The sequence below is a fragment of the Leguminivora glycinivorella genome, chromosome 14, assembly GCF_023078275.1.
Source record: "Leguminivora glycinivorella isolate SPB_JAAS2020 chromosome 14, LegGlyc_1.1, whole genome shotgun sequence".
Taxonomy (NCBI): domain Eukaryota; kingdom Metazoa; phylum Arthropoda; class Insecta; order Lepidoptera; family Tortricidae; genus Leguminivora; species Leguminivora glycinivorella.
Window position 1 is genome coordinate 7,274,691 of NC_062984.1, and position 17,147 is coordinate 7,291,837.

Sequence of the window (17,147 nt, forward strand, 5' to 3'; positions counted from 1 at the left end):
AACTATTATAGTAAAATTTCAAGATAAGATTATGGTGTTGGTGATGATGATGATAAGATGACAGAAGGTTTTAGAGATATTGGAAGAGGAAGACAGGCTGCACTGACCCCAAGTGACCGGGGCAAGAGAATGATGACGATTTAGTGAAAACTCAGCTTTGATCTATTTTCACTATATTAATTTCACCATTTTTAGGGTTCCGTACCAAAAAGGTACAACAGGAACCCTTATGGTGCGACTCTGTCCGTCTGTCTGTCCGTCTGTCACATTCCTAAATATCTCGAGAACTACTAATGCTATCAACTTGAAATTTGGAATAGTTATGAACATTGTAAACCTCTACAAATAGAAAGTATAATTTTTTTAAATATATTAATTTTAATTGTAGAAAATGGCCAAAATGAAAGGGGGGCAAACTGTAAATTTCAAGTTACTAGGTCAAGTGGGGTATCGTTGGAAAGAGCTCAAATTGAACGTAAATAAGCTATTTTTTATAATTTTTTTGTTGTGGAAAAAAAAAAAGAATTTTGAAGGAAAATGTAAAAAAAAATACCGTTCCCCCCCTTATCTCCGAAGTTTACCAACGAAAAATTATGAAAATTTTAGTAAACATTGGTTTTATGCTAAATATTACAGGAAAAATATAATCGTGTTTGTATTTTGAATACTTTTTTTTTAATTCACAAAAAACTTTTCAGATTTTTACTTTCAATTTACCCACCCTTGCGGATGTATATCGTACTTCAAATTAATACGAGATGTTACGTGAACCATCTTCTGTCCAATAAAGTAAAAACTGTTTAAATCGGTTAACATTATAAAGAATTATCCCTGAAAAACCAGGTCGCGCAAATTAGTTAGCAAATTGACCGGGAGATGGCGCTATACACAATAATACTCATTAGTGCCTATACTTTTGTCTTCTAGTCAAGTCATTAGAGTTATATGAAAATATGAGATTATTTTTACTAGGTAGTTTGAAAGAAAGTTTGTACGGAACCCTCGGTGGGCGAGTCCGACTCGCACTTGGCCGGTTTTTATTTTTATCCTATCGCTTATTTGTTTTTTCTTTAGTGTATGATATGATATCATTGATATCATCATTCATCAGAAACAGAGATAACCAGAATCCCACTTATTACTATTTTATGGGATTAGTACATCCATACTAATATTATAAATTGGAAAGTGTGTGTGTCTGTTTGTTTGTCCGTCTTTCATGGCAAAACGGAGCGACGAATTGACGTGATTTTTCAAGTGGAGATAGTTGAAGGGATGGAGAGTGATATAGGCTACTTTTTGTCTCTTTCTAACGCGAGCGAAGCCGCGGGCAAAAGCTAGTTACGATATATATTTCACTTTTTATAGCACTAGTTCGCAAAGTAGCACATTTCTTGTCAGGTCGAAACTTCAAAGTGCCATATGTACTGAAAAATGTCGATAGATCGTGCACGTTCTTTCCGCACTTGTATCGTAATGTAGGTACTATTCGAGGATAGCAATCATGTAGCACACCAATAGATACTTCGATTGCACTTCAAAAGTAAATAAAGGTTCCGAAAACCGTTTTCTGATTCAATAAATACTTTTAGAGACAATAACCCGTGGTTAGATAGCTACATGATTAAAATAATGTATTAGATAATTGTGTAGGTAATTAATAGTTATTTGTTTTACGGGGAAATGTTGAACCACACGCGCTAATATTAATAAACGAGCAAGTGAAAGATTTGGATATTGAACCACGAGCGTAGCGAGTACCTAATTACTAAAAGTGGAATCTTGAGCGTTGCGCGGGTTTCAAGTTCAAGCCACGAAGTTTAAACAAATTTTGCCACCGAGGGAACACATAATTTTTCCCCTCACTATCTCGGAAACACGTGTTTTGTCCTTTAATACCAGCGGGTAAAAACGCATTTTATCCACTAGTGGATAAAGTAATTTGACCTTGAATATAGTCATTTTTCTGCTTTAAAATTGATAAAAGTGAAGTGAATCTAGTGATGACGATGATTTACCACCTGTGGAACTACTGGAAGCAGTGATAAACGCGTTTTTTGCGTTGTACTTTCCTCGCTATAGTGAGGGGAAAAGTTTTGTGTTACACTCGGGTGCAATTGTATTTTACTTCTCGTGTGTTAAAAAACTCGCAAGTTCAGGATTCTATTCTCGAACCACTCGCTTCGCTCGTGGTTCAACTATAGAATCCTTTCACATGCTCGTTTTTCAATTCCACACTCGGCGTTAAAATACAACTTTGCCCCCTTGTATAACAAATAACTATTTAACTACATATCAACACGTAGATAATACTATACTAACTAGGTACTTATAAAACATCAAACTGAATGAAGTCATCAATTTTTAAACAAATATGATTCAACAAATCAACACTCATTTAAAGGTAAATTCTCCCATTCAGCTTAGGACATCAAGATAAAACTTGCATGAAATTACTTTGCTTTCTTTAAATTAGGTACTACTATTGTGGATATAACGGAACTTTCTTCTCCGTTTTTGAAGAGTCTTTAACAGTTGGTGCCGTGAAGTGAAATAGTTATTGTTTTACAAAGGGGCAAAGTTGTTTATCCGCACGTATGTTCACACTTGACCAAGCGAAAAATTCCAATATTGAACCGCGAGCGTAGCGAGTATTTAGAAAAGTGGAATCTTGAACGTTGCAAGAGTCTCAAGACACGAAGGTGAAACTAATTTTGCCACTGAGTGAAAGTAGTGAAACACGACATTTTTCACCACACAAACATCTGAAAAAATCTAATTTTAATTTAAAATATCATCATGATATTTAAAATTAAAATTAGAATTTTGTGGAAATTGTGGAATGTGGATAAAATGCAACCTTCTCATCCGCTTTCGAATAATCAAGAGAGCTTTTACGAGTTGCTGTGGAGAAAAATACACTGTGTGATATCAATGTCCAGGGAAGAATGTGGGGACTTTGTATGGAGAAGCCAACGTCCACTTACCTTTGAAGCCAAGTAATAAAATGCTAATTTAGTACATACCAATTTTATTTCTGTTGATGTTAAAAAGAAAATTGTGATTTTAGTGTAGGATATTCATTTTTATTACTGCACAAATACGCGGAACAATATATTAAAAAATAGTTATTAATATGTACGCTGCGTTTAGAGCACACGATCGGTAGAACTCATTTATTACTTTAGAAAGTAAGTAAGCAATATCTAACATAACCAATAAATTTTCTTGACACTTAATATTTTTCAACAGACGCGCGAAAAGTTGAAATAGTTTTTTTTTAACATGAGATTGTTGCCAGTCGTTGCAATAAAGGCGTCTCCAATCGCCCCAATCGGACACACAGAGTGCAATAGTTAGAGAGCGCGTACACGGGCAACTGTTGCCGGCGACTTTTTTGTCGCGACCATGGCCTAGTATGAAAGTGCGCACACGAGGCGACGCAACTTTTCATACAAATACGAAAGTCGCCGAGCACTGTTGCCCCCGTGGGCGCGCACCGTTAAAATGAGTATTATATTCTTTGAAGTGAGGCCATCAAAAACTATTAATAAAAAGATCTTAAGATCTGATTGAAGACCAATCTAGGGAAGATAACCTACTGATGATTGTCATGTTGAAAAGTAATGCTAATAAAATTTATATTACAAGTGAGCCTGATCAACCTAGATCGCAGTCTGGGACACCAGTCTGTTACGTCATTAATGTTTTTTTTTTAATTTTCACATTAAGGCAACACTGTACCTTTTTTGACAGACGTCATAAAAACAATTTTATTCTCCTGCGTTGTCGGTTGTCGGTGTAATTGCTTTGGTTATAAAATGAATTATTTTACAAATAAGTGTAATATTGTTAATAGTTCTCTTTTCTACCTATAGATAAGTTTAATACTGATGATATGGATAAGTTTAAGATGTTGTCGTAAGTATAAATAACTAACTTTATTCAGATTACAAGGAATACCAATTCGCAGAAATTGATAGCTGTTTTAATGTTTTCAGCGGTGATGAGCTCGTTATTCAGGGAGCTAAAAAGGTGAATAGTTCTTTACCTGAACTAGGCTTGAAGGATATAATCCCAAATGGTTCCTGGTTGGAACAGAAACAGATACAGAGCTCCTTGGAAGCTCGTAGACATATTGTTGAAGTCGAACGCATAGAGAAGTGGTAAGTTTTATTTTATTTGGTTACGGTGTTTGTAAATACGCTTCAGAAAATGGCAGTTTAGGTCAAATTTGAGCATTTACATCTTGAATCATTGTGTTGGCACTATTTATCAACATATTCATTTACTTTTTTTTCCTATTAACATAATCCATCATCATATCTGTTATGCTACTTGAGTGAATAATGTCAACATCCCTGATTTATGTACTTTTTGATAGAAGTGCTGTCTTATACAAATTTTGTGTATTGTCCTATATTCGTTTTGACATATAATGCTGTTTCATATATATATAGGGATGGAAGAGTTAAAATTCTTAATTCAGTGAATAAATCTTTACATGGTTCAAATTTGTTTCTGCCACACATTGAACGTATACATTTCTTTTGACTTATAAATGCTAAATCTCTGTCTGTTGAGTTTCCCCAGAAAATTAAACCATATCTTAAAGTTGACGTGACGTACGCGTGATAGGAGGTTAGGACAGCAGATTGGTTTACTACCTTTCTAAGGTGATAAAGCGCATATGAAAATTTACTAAGTTTCTTACATATATTGTCAATTTGATACTTCCATGTTAATTTATTATCTAAGCTTAATCCTAAGAATTTTGTTACGTCAGTTTCATCAATTATATGTCCCTTGTAGGATACGTTTAAATTAGGGCTCTGGATACACGTGATTCACGCCGAACCGTAGCTACGTGATCTTAACACCGGCGGTACTAAGATCACGAATTTCACGAACACGGCAAGGTACGTACCTCGTACGCACGTACGTACGTACTTGCCTTAGCGCCCGGATTCACGTGACACGCCGCGGGCCGTGACACGCCGCCGTCCGAACTACGTTCGTGTGCAGAGCTTCGGGTGGCGGTTTCGTTGGGTACTTATCGTACGTTTTGTAGATTCAACGCGCCCGGGAGAAAACCAAATCATGACTATTATTGAATTATCACTTAATACTGGACGAAAGTTTTTTTTAACATATGAATTAAACTTATATTTATGTTTTGCTTCGATTTTTATACAATACAATCAATACATATAACTAGCGGCCCTCCCCGGCTACGCACGGGGATTATGATAAAAATTGTTATAATAAGTTATCCGTAAAAGATAGACATACGCCATCGCGGACTTTTTAGTAGACCTATTAGAGATACACAATTTTTCAGTACATTATTTTAATACAGCTCAAACGGTTTCGGCAGCGTTTTCGATTAAAGCTCTCAGCCAGCGGGATTTTGTCCAACTCGATTAGAAAATATCGTCATATTTCAACCAATTCAAACAAAACTTTAACAAATTATATACCTAAACTTTCCTCAAGAATTACTCTATTCATAAGTGAAAACCATATGAAAACCCGTTCAGTAGTTTTTGAGTTTATCACGAACACACAGACAGACGCGGCTGGGAAGTTTATTTTATAAGAGAAGATTAAGTGATTTATGGCGTTATTCTGTTTCCGATTTTATTGAAATTAAAACTAGCAAACTGTCCGATGCCTTACACTATATACCTGTATGGTAAATGTCAACCTGTGTTACGTTACGTCCTAATATTGTTTATTTTTTGACATGTGCCGTCAGAATCCTCAAATACTCGACACTAACTTAAAACTGTATGTGGTGACAGTTTAGTATAGTATGGAGTAAATATTGTCCCGGAGGTGTAAGAAGTGTAAGAACCTCTTTTTCACACATGACAGCGTCCACAAAACCTAAAATCCTGTAATAATGGTTAAAAAAATCAAGTACTTAAAATAGTATTTTATACAATCGCGATATAATACAAAGCTTTTCAGTCGAGTACCATGTTTAGGCCACGAAGCTTTGCTGTGGCCTAATAGTACGGTACGAGAGTGAAAAGTTTAATTATATCACTATTGTATACAATACTTTTTCTACGAGTCATCATCTTCATCATCAATGGACGGAAATATCATCATTCTTGCAAGTTTAAATTAATGTTAATAGCGTCGTTCACCGTTGTATCAACATCGAATTACCTAGTAACCAATTGTTTGTAACAACCGTCTCTGATTGGCCGATAACGCGACAAATAAAAAAATGTATTTCAGATGCAGAAAAATTTGCCAGGTATCGCAAATTAGTATATAAATTGTATGATCTTTTATTTTTGAAATTATTACAGTTAACTTAAAGTCAACTATAATGAGATTACATATATTATTATAATTGAGTCGGAACTGCCATAGAGTATCCAACACTGAAAAGTTAGCACTTATAAGTTTAGTCTGTGGTGTCCTAATTGATAGATTACAGTCGACGAGTAGAAAAATAATATTTCGCTTACTTTAAACCAAAAATCATTGAATCACTACGTTTTACTTTAAACATAATCTAAAACATGTTACATTTTTGCGGATCTTCGTTAGTAATTATTTTACGATATTAATTTATAACGCAAGATGAAAAACAAGAGTTAGTAAACAAGACAAACAGCAGTGTAGGTGAACAAAAGAGCAAGTTTACGATTACTATTATACTCCAGGCAAAAAAATATGCACACACATGTGCGCGGGGCCACGGCTAAGACAAAAAAAACGACAGCTGCAGTTCTTATCAGTTTCGGTACATTCAATAATACTTTTAGATAGTATATTCCTTTAAAGCACTGTATTGTTTGACGAACGAGCTCAGCTATCTTACTGTGGTGGTATTTTGTAAATAATAAGTGCAGTTCCACCACGTGGTAATAAAGACAGTAAAATTTACGAGCAGCCTTTTGTACGTGAAGCTGAGTGAAGTGAGCGATGTGTTATTTTTACATTTTAGGATTTTTTTTATTTTAATCTGGATGGGGCAGTTTAGCATTTTAGTTTATTTCAATTAGTCACTTGTAAGATCCCAGTTGATCAACACTTGAAGGCCTTGACATTTTACTTTAGCGGTGAATTTCAAAGTTATTGTCGTTGTTGTTTTGTTAAGTTTTTGTATTGTTACTGTTAATGTTTGAAACTCTTAACAACGAAGAAAAGTTTGGTGTGGAGATGGAGATATGCCACCAGAGTCGGAGATTCAACTTTATGTAGTCTCTGCAAGGATCGGACAAACAATGAGTTTCCGTGTCGTCATGGTACTACAGGATCTATCGCGAGGCATTTGACGTCAGTTCATTTGAAATCTGCTGTTACTGTTACGACATCAAACGAGTAAGTTAAATAAAAATTTTTTAAATAGGTGTAATCCATAATAAGTAAATGAAAGCAGCAAAGGTCTAAGTTTAAATACCATGAAAAAATAATTTTAAAGTTATTGCATGTAAATAGTATAACGAAGCTCACTTTATTAAGCAATGCCTATTAAGCAATCAGTAATAAATGGCTTAGTTATTATATTAATTATTATTTTTGAAACAATATATCAGTCATAAAACAGTGTTTACATTTTAATAAAATGATAATCCTGCGCCTTGAACACTCTTAAAGTAGACTTTTTTTTTACTACCATCAATCTTATTACTATATAACGTAATTACCTAATTAAATAGTGGCTATAACAGTTAAGTAAGTTGGCGTAAAATGTATAACATAATTATTAACTAGGTATGTGTTAAAATTACGTTTCCGTGGATGTCATCCTATCGTCACATTCTTAATTTTTATACTAAATTGACAAATTTCTTACTCCGTGCATCAATAATTGAATGGTACCGTGGATACTTATCTACTTATTAAATCTTATTAATCAGAGGGTAACTAGAGAGTTTTTGTCAACGAATATTGCAGACACATAATAAGCAGATTCAAGGGTATCACGGTGCACGGTTAAGCCCATCCCATATTACCACGTTAACGCATGGTATTTTTCAGCCACAACCACTCAACAGATAAGCTTAACAAAGGATAAGGTATAGTCATGGTATAGTGCCATTTTACTAAACATAAAATAAAAGTAATATTTTAGTGAAAGTATAAGCATTTTTTGAATTTGTACTCGAAGCGGCGGTTGTAGCGTAGAGACAATGCTAACAGTGGTTATTCAATAATAAGTCGAATTTAGAATTACAACTGTTGAAAACCTTTGGATAGAGTAAAAAACTCAAATGACTGGAAGGAAACTTTATCTGAAACGGTTACCAAATCTAGCAGTTACCCTTACAAAAGGTTACCTACCCATATCGTTGGTATTTTAATAACCACTTCTAAATTAAGCCTATCGGAAACCCCGGATCGTTTATTTGGTTAAATTTATTTATTACTTACATATTAATATTTAAAAAACCAGTAGTGAATATAAATTTTAATTCAAAAGTAATTAATATATAACCTCACGATACCTACATTTTTATTCATAACTTATAGAGACTGCATCCGATCTTATCTTCTCTCATGAAACGCCGCTGGCGATGGCGGACCGAACGGGCGTGTCACGTGAATTCGTACGTACGTACGTACGGATCTACGAACGTACGTACTCTAATTTCACGTGATTTATTTTCACGTGACGAACGAACCAGAAATCCGTTGCCGTGTATCACGGCAACGTGCGTACGGCTACGTGTTCACGATACACGGTCACGACCGGGAGCCCTAGTTTAAATCCGTCACTTTGTCTGTTCTTTGTTTAAAGTGCATTATTTTTGTTTTGTCCAAATTAATACAAAGATTGTTACTGTTAAGCCAATGAATAAGGGATTTTAAACAATTGTTTATTTTTGTTTCGTATGTCAGTAAGTCTTCTCCAGTGAATATGACGGTACTATCATCGGCAAAGAGAATCATGGGTTCCTCGATAGCTAAAGGGAAATCATTTATATAAATGAGAAATAAGAGTGGTCCTAAAACACTACCTTGTGGGACGCCTGCTTTTATTTCCCTAAGATCGGATAGAGCAGTAATTTGGTTTTTTGACTTGACACATATATAGTCCAGTTGGGTAAATTGCTTTCTCCCGGATAGGTAAGATTCAATTAAACTATAAACGTTTCCTCGGATTCCATATCTGTATAATTTAGTCAATAGTATTTTATGATCAATAAAATCGAACGCTTTGGTCATATCCATGTAGAGAGCAGACACGGGTACCTTATTATCTATATTGCTCATGATAATGTTCAGTAAGTCATAGATTGCCATATTTATTGATTTGTGCTTTCGGAATCCTTTTTGTTCTTGTGCGAATAAATTTTTGGTTTCAAAATAATTATTTAGATTATTATATATAAATTTCTCGATCACTTTTGAAAACACAGGTAACAAAGCTATTGGTCTGTAATTATTCATTAATGATTTTTCACCCTTTTTGTGTAGTGGTCGTAAGATTGATAACTTGAGTTTATCTGGAAACCTACCATATTCTATACATAGATTTACTATGTGGCTTATTGGTGATGAAACTATATTCGCGACATTTTTTATTATTACTGTGTTTATGCCGTCATAACCGGTACTTTTAGAGTTTTTTAAGGAATTAATTAGTATTCTTATGTCATCAGGAGTCGATGGTTTCATAAACATAGAATTGGATGAGTTGTATGTCATTGTCATCTTGGGATTAATTACATTATCATTCAAATTATTTTCATCGCTTAGGTGTGTCCTATTCAATTGGTCTAGATCGCAAATGTCGGTAAAGTAGTCATTAAATTTCTGGGCAATTTGAGTAGGTTCTGTAATAGATACGTTGTCAACAATTATTTCAGCAATATTATCTTTAAGGCGTTTATTTTTTGACGATTGTATGATGTTCCAGGTGGCTTTGGACTTATTTGCTGAATTTTTTATGTAAAAATCGTTTTGTACTTTTTGTGTTGACAATATAATTTTCCGAAGTCGTTGAGAGTATACTTTAAGGTCGCTCTTGTTACTTTTGTTTGGCTCTAGTCTACATTTCCATAACATAGTCCTTTTTCTTTTACAACACTTTCGTATGCCTTTTGTAACCCACTTCGGCTTATTTAATGCTGAGATCTTAAGTCTAATATATGGAAAGCATAAGTTATAAAATAGTTCAAATTGGTCGCTAAAACAGTTATATGCTTCATTGGGGTCATTTGATTTGTATACATCGGCAAAGCTCAACTCTTTTAAACAGTTTATGAATTTTTGAACGTTGCTGTTGCTAAAATCTCTTTTTAGTATGAACCAGTGAGATAGTATACACGTAGGTTTCACAGGACACTTAAGAATCTGGGCAGTGTGGTCAGAGATCGCTAGATCTATTACATCAGATTTTACACCTCGAATATTATGGATAATATTATCGATGCAGTGTTGCTTTGTAATCGTGTAGGGGTAGATATTGCAAACTTAAGATTAAAACTAGATATCAGAGTGTTAAATTCAATACTTTGTCTCGTTCTGATCATTATATCTATGTTAAAGTCACCGCAAATTATTACATTTTTGCGGTTACAGTTTAATTTACACAGTAGGTCATTTAGTTTATTAAAAAAGATGTTAAATGACGCTTTATCATATTTAGGAACGCGATAGATACATATTATGATAATATTATGCTCGGTTAGTTCAATGGCTGAGCATTCTATTATATTACTTATAGATATACTATCTGATATGTCTGACAAACTTTTGTATTTATGTATATTTTTTACAAGTATACATGAACCGCCATTTCTATTTCCGCGGGAGAAGTGTGATGCAAGTGTATAGTTACTTAAAGCTAATTGAGTTTCATCGCCTTGGCTCATGTTGTGTTCTGTCACACAGAGTACATCAATCGGTTTGTTAGAGGACGATAGATCTTGTAGGTGAACAGTTAATACATTGGCTTTATTTATTAGGCCGTAGTAGAACTTACTTTTCATAATACACTGCTCAGAAAAGTCCTCCCATCACTTTTCAAATCTTTGTCAGTTCCTTTAATGATGCATGTTAATTAGCATTTGTACATACATACATACAATCACGCATGTATCCCATGAAGGGGTAGGCAGAGCACATGAAACTATTGAAGTTTCAGTGCCACCCTGGTTGAAAGAAAACACATACTAATTAAAAATAACTATATTACTTCCAGTGGTACTTTAAGTCAAGCAGATTGGAATGCCGAGCTGCAGCTAGCCGAGGTGACAAAGAATGCTGGTGGCCACTGGCAGTATGTCGGCCACAACATCGGCAGGCAGTTATACCTCTACCCAGAGGAAGCACTATATTTGATGGAAGTTGTAAGTACATACATACACACATTCACGCCTGTGTCCCATAAAGGGGTAGGCAGAGCACATGGAAACTACTAAAAGTCTCAGTGCCACTCTTGGCAATTAAGGGTTTAAATAAAACTAAAATTGTGAGAAGAAAACAAAAAGGGAAAAATTGAAAATTGTGAAAAGAAGTAGAAATTGTGAAACGAAGGATGAAAATAACTTAGTACAATACAATTCAAATATTCTGTAATGCTCACCAATATAACATGATTACATCAAAAAATTAAGCACATATAAATTTAACTATGTAGACAATAGACATTGTAGACAACAGGTGATCTTATCGCTAAAGACTTAGACAATCTTGGGTAGTGCTAATACATTAAAATCCTTGAAATAAATCAGTTTACATGACAATTTCTAGTTAGTGGAATTTTAAGTGGAGTCACCATACATTATCATTCTTTAAATCAAGAGTACACACATACATAATAAGAGCATAGTCATAAGTTAACTCCCAATAAATAGATACTTACTTACTTTGCTGGCTCAGCGACCCGAAGTGGATCTTGGCCTCCGACACTAGACTTCGCCATTTGCTCCCTTCCTGTGCGTTCTGATGCCATTCAGTCACTTGAAGGGCACACAGGTCTTTCTGACCTTGTTGATTTCTCAGTACCTAGGCCTTCTAGCCGAAATAGATACTGCCTTTTTATAAATCCCTATTTTTCATATTTATTTTTGTTTGTTACAGAGTTGTCTTCAGTTGAAGTATAATGGTGTCACAGTATCAATCCAGCAAGCATATTCCTTACTTTTGAAGGATAATAACTCACTAGTTCAATATAAAGTATATGCTTCACTAAGTAGACTGGGATACAAGGTGTTAAGACACTCTTATGTTAAAGCAAATGAAAATGAAAAAACTGAAGACAAAATGGAAGACTCTTTGAGTAGTGAGAAAATATGTGATATAACAGACACCAGTAATGAAAATATAGATATCAGTGAAGTAACAGACTTCCAAATGAGAAACAATTCTGATGATGAAAATGGTGACAGTACTAAAAAGTTAAAACAGAAGGTAGTGCAGGTGATTTAAAAAGTGTTGTTACAATTAAAGTAACTAATGTAACTTCTATCACTGGAGGTGGAGGAGGATGGAAATAATATAGACATAGATCAAGAAAAGCAAGAAGTTTCCGTAAAAGAGAGTGCTCGTATTACTGACTCTCAAATGAATAATGCTTCAAGTGAAAAAAGTGAAATTAATAAAACTACAAATCCCTCAGGTCAAGTATGTGAAGTAACTGATATTACAGGAGAGAGAATGGATAATATAGTATTAGATAACAACACTGATGAAAAATGTGCAAAACAAAGTGGCGAAATTACTGACTGCCATATGAAGGATATTTCAATCAATGACAGAGGTGATACTAATGAAGTACCTGTGGTATCAGATGAGAAACAAGAGAAAAGTAAAGAAATTGGTCAGAAAATGGAAGAAGATGCGAACATTGCAGAGGACAATGATATGATTGGATCTGATAAACAACAGCACAATATAGAAGATATAAAAATAGAATATAAGACTGAAGAATGTACTGTAAGCAAAGATATAGTTCAAAATGTTGAATATAGTGATGAACCAAGTTCATTAGACATTAAAGAAAACTCCAAAATGGATGACTGTGAAATTATATGTCTGGAAAATTATACAGTTGAAAATAAAGTCAGCTCAAGTATTGATTTGTGTGATGATGACTTTAAAGAAAGTAAAGAGGAAGATGCTGAATTACATAGAGAAATTGGTAATAGTAGTTCTGCAGTTATTATACAAAATAAAATAGAATTATTAACCTGCAGAGAGTTGACACCCAGTAACTCGGTTATGGTAGATCATTCCATTACTGAAAACTTGCCTGATTTTTATCAAAAACAAGTTGTTACCGTTAAAGCTCCAGATGAACAGCTCATACCCAGAAATGTGTTCCTAAACAATACTGCCTATGTTTTGAATTTAGAGAATTTGAAGCTAAAATCTGTCACTCCAGCACCATCATCTAGTACCAGAACATACAGTGTTTCTGACGAAGCTAATGAACAACATGTGAGGAGAATTGGGGGTGCCTTCCCTGAAAGCAACTTTCATTTTAATTCACAATTTTTCCCTAATATGAGATTCCCGCAACAACCACAGTTTCGACAATATACTTACTGGACTCCATACCAATGGACCTACCAAAGACCGTTTTTTACTAACATGCCTTTCAGGTTTCAATTCTTTCCAAGAATGCAACCCATGTTCAGGTGCATCCCTTTGCGTTCAATGATTCCTAACCCGATCGAAAATCCTGATTCAAGAAGAGCAAAGAAAAGGAAACGAGACAATCCCAAGATGTACCATTTGGAATCCATCAAAAAGCTGGCTTTAAAGTTGAAGTGTCTGGTAGCTTCAGGGAATAGGCAAGAGCAAAATATTCAGGCATTACAGAGACTGATACAAACCTACAATGTAAGATACAAAGCGAGAATAGAACTCACACCTCAACTGGATATAGTAGAAAATGAAATCATTCTGGAGACCATTGACTTGGATGATGACGATCAGTCTAGTCCAAGAAAGAAAAAGAGAGAAGATATGCAGTCATATGATGAGAACTTCAATGCATTGAAACAGTTTTCTGTGAAGATTAAAGATCTTGAAACTAAGAAATTGCTTACAACGCGGCATAAAAGAGCATTTTCGAATGTTGTCAAAACGTTTAACAAATCTTATAATGCTGATGTTTATGTTGACTCCAATTTCGATGTCATTGATAGAAGACGTATAGTTATTGCGTCATCATCTGACTCAGACTGTGCTGTGGAAGAAGTTCAGACCTCTAAGGAAGATGCTTCAAAACCAGGAAAAAGTAAAAAGCTAAGAAACCCGTTTTACATTCTGAAGCAACTGTCAGAGAAACAGAGTCCAGCCAAAAGTTCACAAGACGTGAGTGAATCTAGTCGAATTACTTTAAAAAAGAAGTTCGAATACACTGATCATTTGAAAAAGATGTTCAGTAAATATTGGTTGCCCAGTGAAGACGATTTTGGTAGAGCGGAAGTGCCTCTTAGAAGCAAGATTATGTATCAAATGGACCATAATGAAGAATTTCTTTACCAATTTATAAAAAGTCAACCAGTAAGGTTCAATAATTGGTTGGATGCTAAAATAGCCTATTGGCAGTCATGTAAAGAAGCAGCCCTAAAATATGAAGCCCACACCCAAAATGAGAGCATCCAATTAGACTCAATAATAAAACCCGAAGACTGTACAGATCTTCGTAATGTTTTGAAGAAGTTGAGCATCATAAAGACATCAACTGACGTGGAAGAAGAATGCAGACTTAGTGTACATTTTGATGTTTATAACAGAGATGTGGCGAACTTTAAGAAAACCAAGAAACCAACACCGCACTTCAGGGTTATCTGTATTGCGTGAGTATCTTAGTAACAGTATAGGGTCTCCCCAAATTCACTGACAGGATCTATCTATACAACCTAACCACACAATTAAAATCTTTAAAAAACCCCCGACCGCGACATAGTGGACCGATTTTCATGAAACATGGCTAAGAACACTCCCGACTAACTCAGCTTCCAAACAAAAAGAAAACTAAATCTAAATGTTTCAGGCGTTCATTATCCGATCCGATATAGGATGTCGGAAGGATTTCAAAGTCAAAAATCAAAGATGGCGGCTTAAATGTATGGGATATCAGTCCTACATCCGATATCTGATAGGATAATGTGAAAACGCACTTAGAGAGCGTATTCCGATATTTGTGAGAGCTTTGGCAGCTCCGATGTATCTGAAAGCAACTGTATTCTAGCTTTAAATCTAGGCATAAACTGACATCTTCTATTTCTTCCAGGGAGTCCTCTATATTTCCATCAGGCGTGGAATTCGCTTCGCTCCACTCCAAATTCGACGACGACGTAGTAATTCTCTTCGCCATAGTAGGAACGTCATCCATCTCATACCTTCAGATGAACCCAGTGGACTTACCTATTTACTTACCTAATAACGAACTACCATGAATTTTATAAGAGGGAATATAATAAAACTGTTGATTTTTATTAACTCTTTTATTTCAGTATACAGTAAAGGCAGTAACAGCGGGCTAGTTTATCGTTGAATGGGATAACTGCGAAATATATGGGGTGACTTTGACAACTCATAAAAGTTCTTAATCTGTAGATTTTTAATGAAGCAGATTGCGTATTTTTTGGCCAAAATATGTAATTCAAGTAAAAATAGTATGAAAAACATGCGAATTACTTTTCAAATGTACAGTCAACCAATTTGAATCCTAGGCCACTGTAGGACTTTTGCCACAGTAAACGTCAATGTGACTTCTATGGCAAATAGAACACGGTGTAAATAAGGTAGGGTTCTAGAGTGAGTGACACTGATAAAATTACATGTAGGTCTTATCCGCCTTGTCCGGGTGTACTTATAGCTTTTAAAATAAAGTAATGACATACATATCCCACTTTTCTACTACCCCGCTGTACCATGAATAACAAAAAAGATTAAAGCTTTTATTCTTAAATGGTAATCTATAAGCGACTATAATGGCACGTGTTTTCGGATGGCTTAGTGCAAGGTCCTAACTAAATGTGCTACTACTTACCTTACAAACTATAAAAGTTTACAAATTGTAATAATATTCATGTAGACACTTAAAAATAACTATTCTGCCTGCACAGTTACACTGAAACATACCCTTTTGAATAAAAGGCATGAAATCCAAATTGTACTAGCTATGGAAGAGGGGTCAAGTGTCTAGTCCGTTTTTTTTGAAATCAAGTTTGGCACATTTGTGGCCTATTTCACGACAGTGACACTTCGCCGTTCATTGCCTGTTCAACAAGAAAATATTGACGCTGAGTAAAAATTACTTTATCAAACCAGAAATAGGCACAAAATTGTCAAGTGGCAATGTCACTATGGTGTAATAACCCACTGGTATCCATGGCGCACTTGATGTTAGAAAATCGGACAGACTGTACTTATCAATGTCAGCCTAACTAATGCAGTGAAGATTGAAGAGATTATTATACTTTGCGCGTCGAATGATAATCCCTATTCCTTCCTCTCTTATGGATAGACTTAATTTAAATATTTGACAACCACTCCATCCATAAAAAAATATTCAAGAATGTGGCAGATTCGCTCCATATGGGTTTGTTTCTGTAGCTTTTGGTGCGGAACCCTAATAACTGCCATGGTGATAATCATTCGACGCACTAGGTATAAATATAGTTACCTACTTGTCTCGATCTTAAAACTAACATCAAATTTTCGTTGTAGTGAACAAGATTGTATAACTAGATAGATGGGAGTTTATTTCAAAATGGCACTAATACATATATTGTATGTTATGCAGAACCAAAATGAGTTTTAGATGGATATTCGATACAATTATATAAGTTGACAATATTTGAACTTTGTGATAATAATACAATCGACTTTTAGAGAACTGTCATATACAAATACTACTTTGGAAAGCTCGTTTCTCATATTGCTATTCAAAATTGAAACGCAATAACTTTTTGTATTTAATAGATATCTACATACAGTCACTAAATTTCTTTTGACAAAACAAGACAAGGTACAGCAGGGCAAATCTCGACTGGGGGGCATTGTAACTAATCCATTTTTTCCATTATTACACTATGATGTTGAGTTCTACATGTATCCACTGAACACGCCTACCATGAATGCAAACATTGTAAAACATGAAAAATGGACCAGTTACATTTGCCCCGCTGTACCTTACTTAAGAGTTTCACAAA

The 17,147-nt window shown here is 34.8% G+C and overlaps 2 protein-coding genes across 2 annotated transcripts; both read left to right on the forward strand.

The window, feature by feature from the left end:
* The first annotated feature begins 3,790 nt into the window (after positions 1-3,790).
* LOC125233301 (tRNA-splicing endonuclease subunit Sen54) lies at positions 3,791-12,421 on the forward strand. The gene is made up of 4 exons (XM_048139262.1): positions 3,791-3,921; positions 4,002-4,166; positions 11,174-11,321; positions 12,055-12,421. The coding sequence occupies exons 1-4, from the start codon at positions 3,899-3,901 to the stop codon at positions 12,400-12,402; spliced, it is 684 nt and encodes a 227-aa protein (XP_047995219.1). The 5' UTR covers positions 3,791-3,898; the 3' UTR covers positions 12,403-12,421.
* Positions 12,422-12,537: 116 nt separating this feature from the next.
* Positions 12,538-15,425, forward strand: LOC125233300. Its single transcript, XM_048139261.1, has 2 exons — positions 12,538-14,783; positions 15,221-15,425. The coding sequence occupies exons 1-2, from the start codon at positions 12,538-12,540 to the stop codon at positions 15,384-15,386; spliced, it is 2,412 nt and encodes an 803-aa protein (XP_047995218.1). The 3' UTR covers positions 15,387-15,425.
* Positions 15,426-17,147: the final 1,722 nt, after the last annotated feature.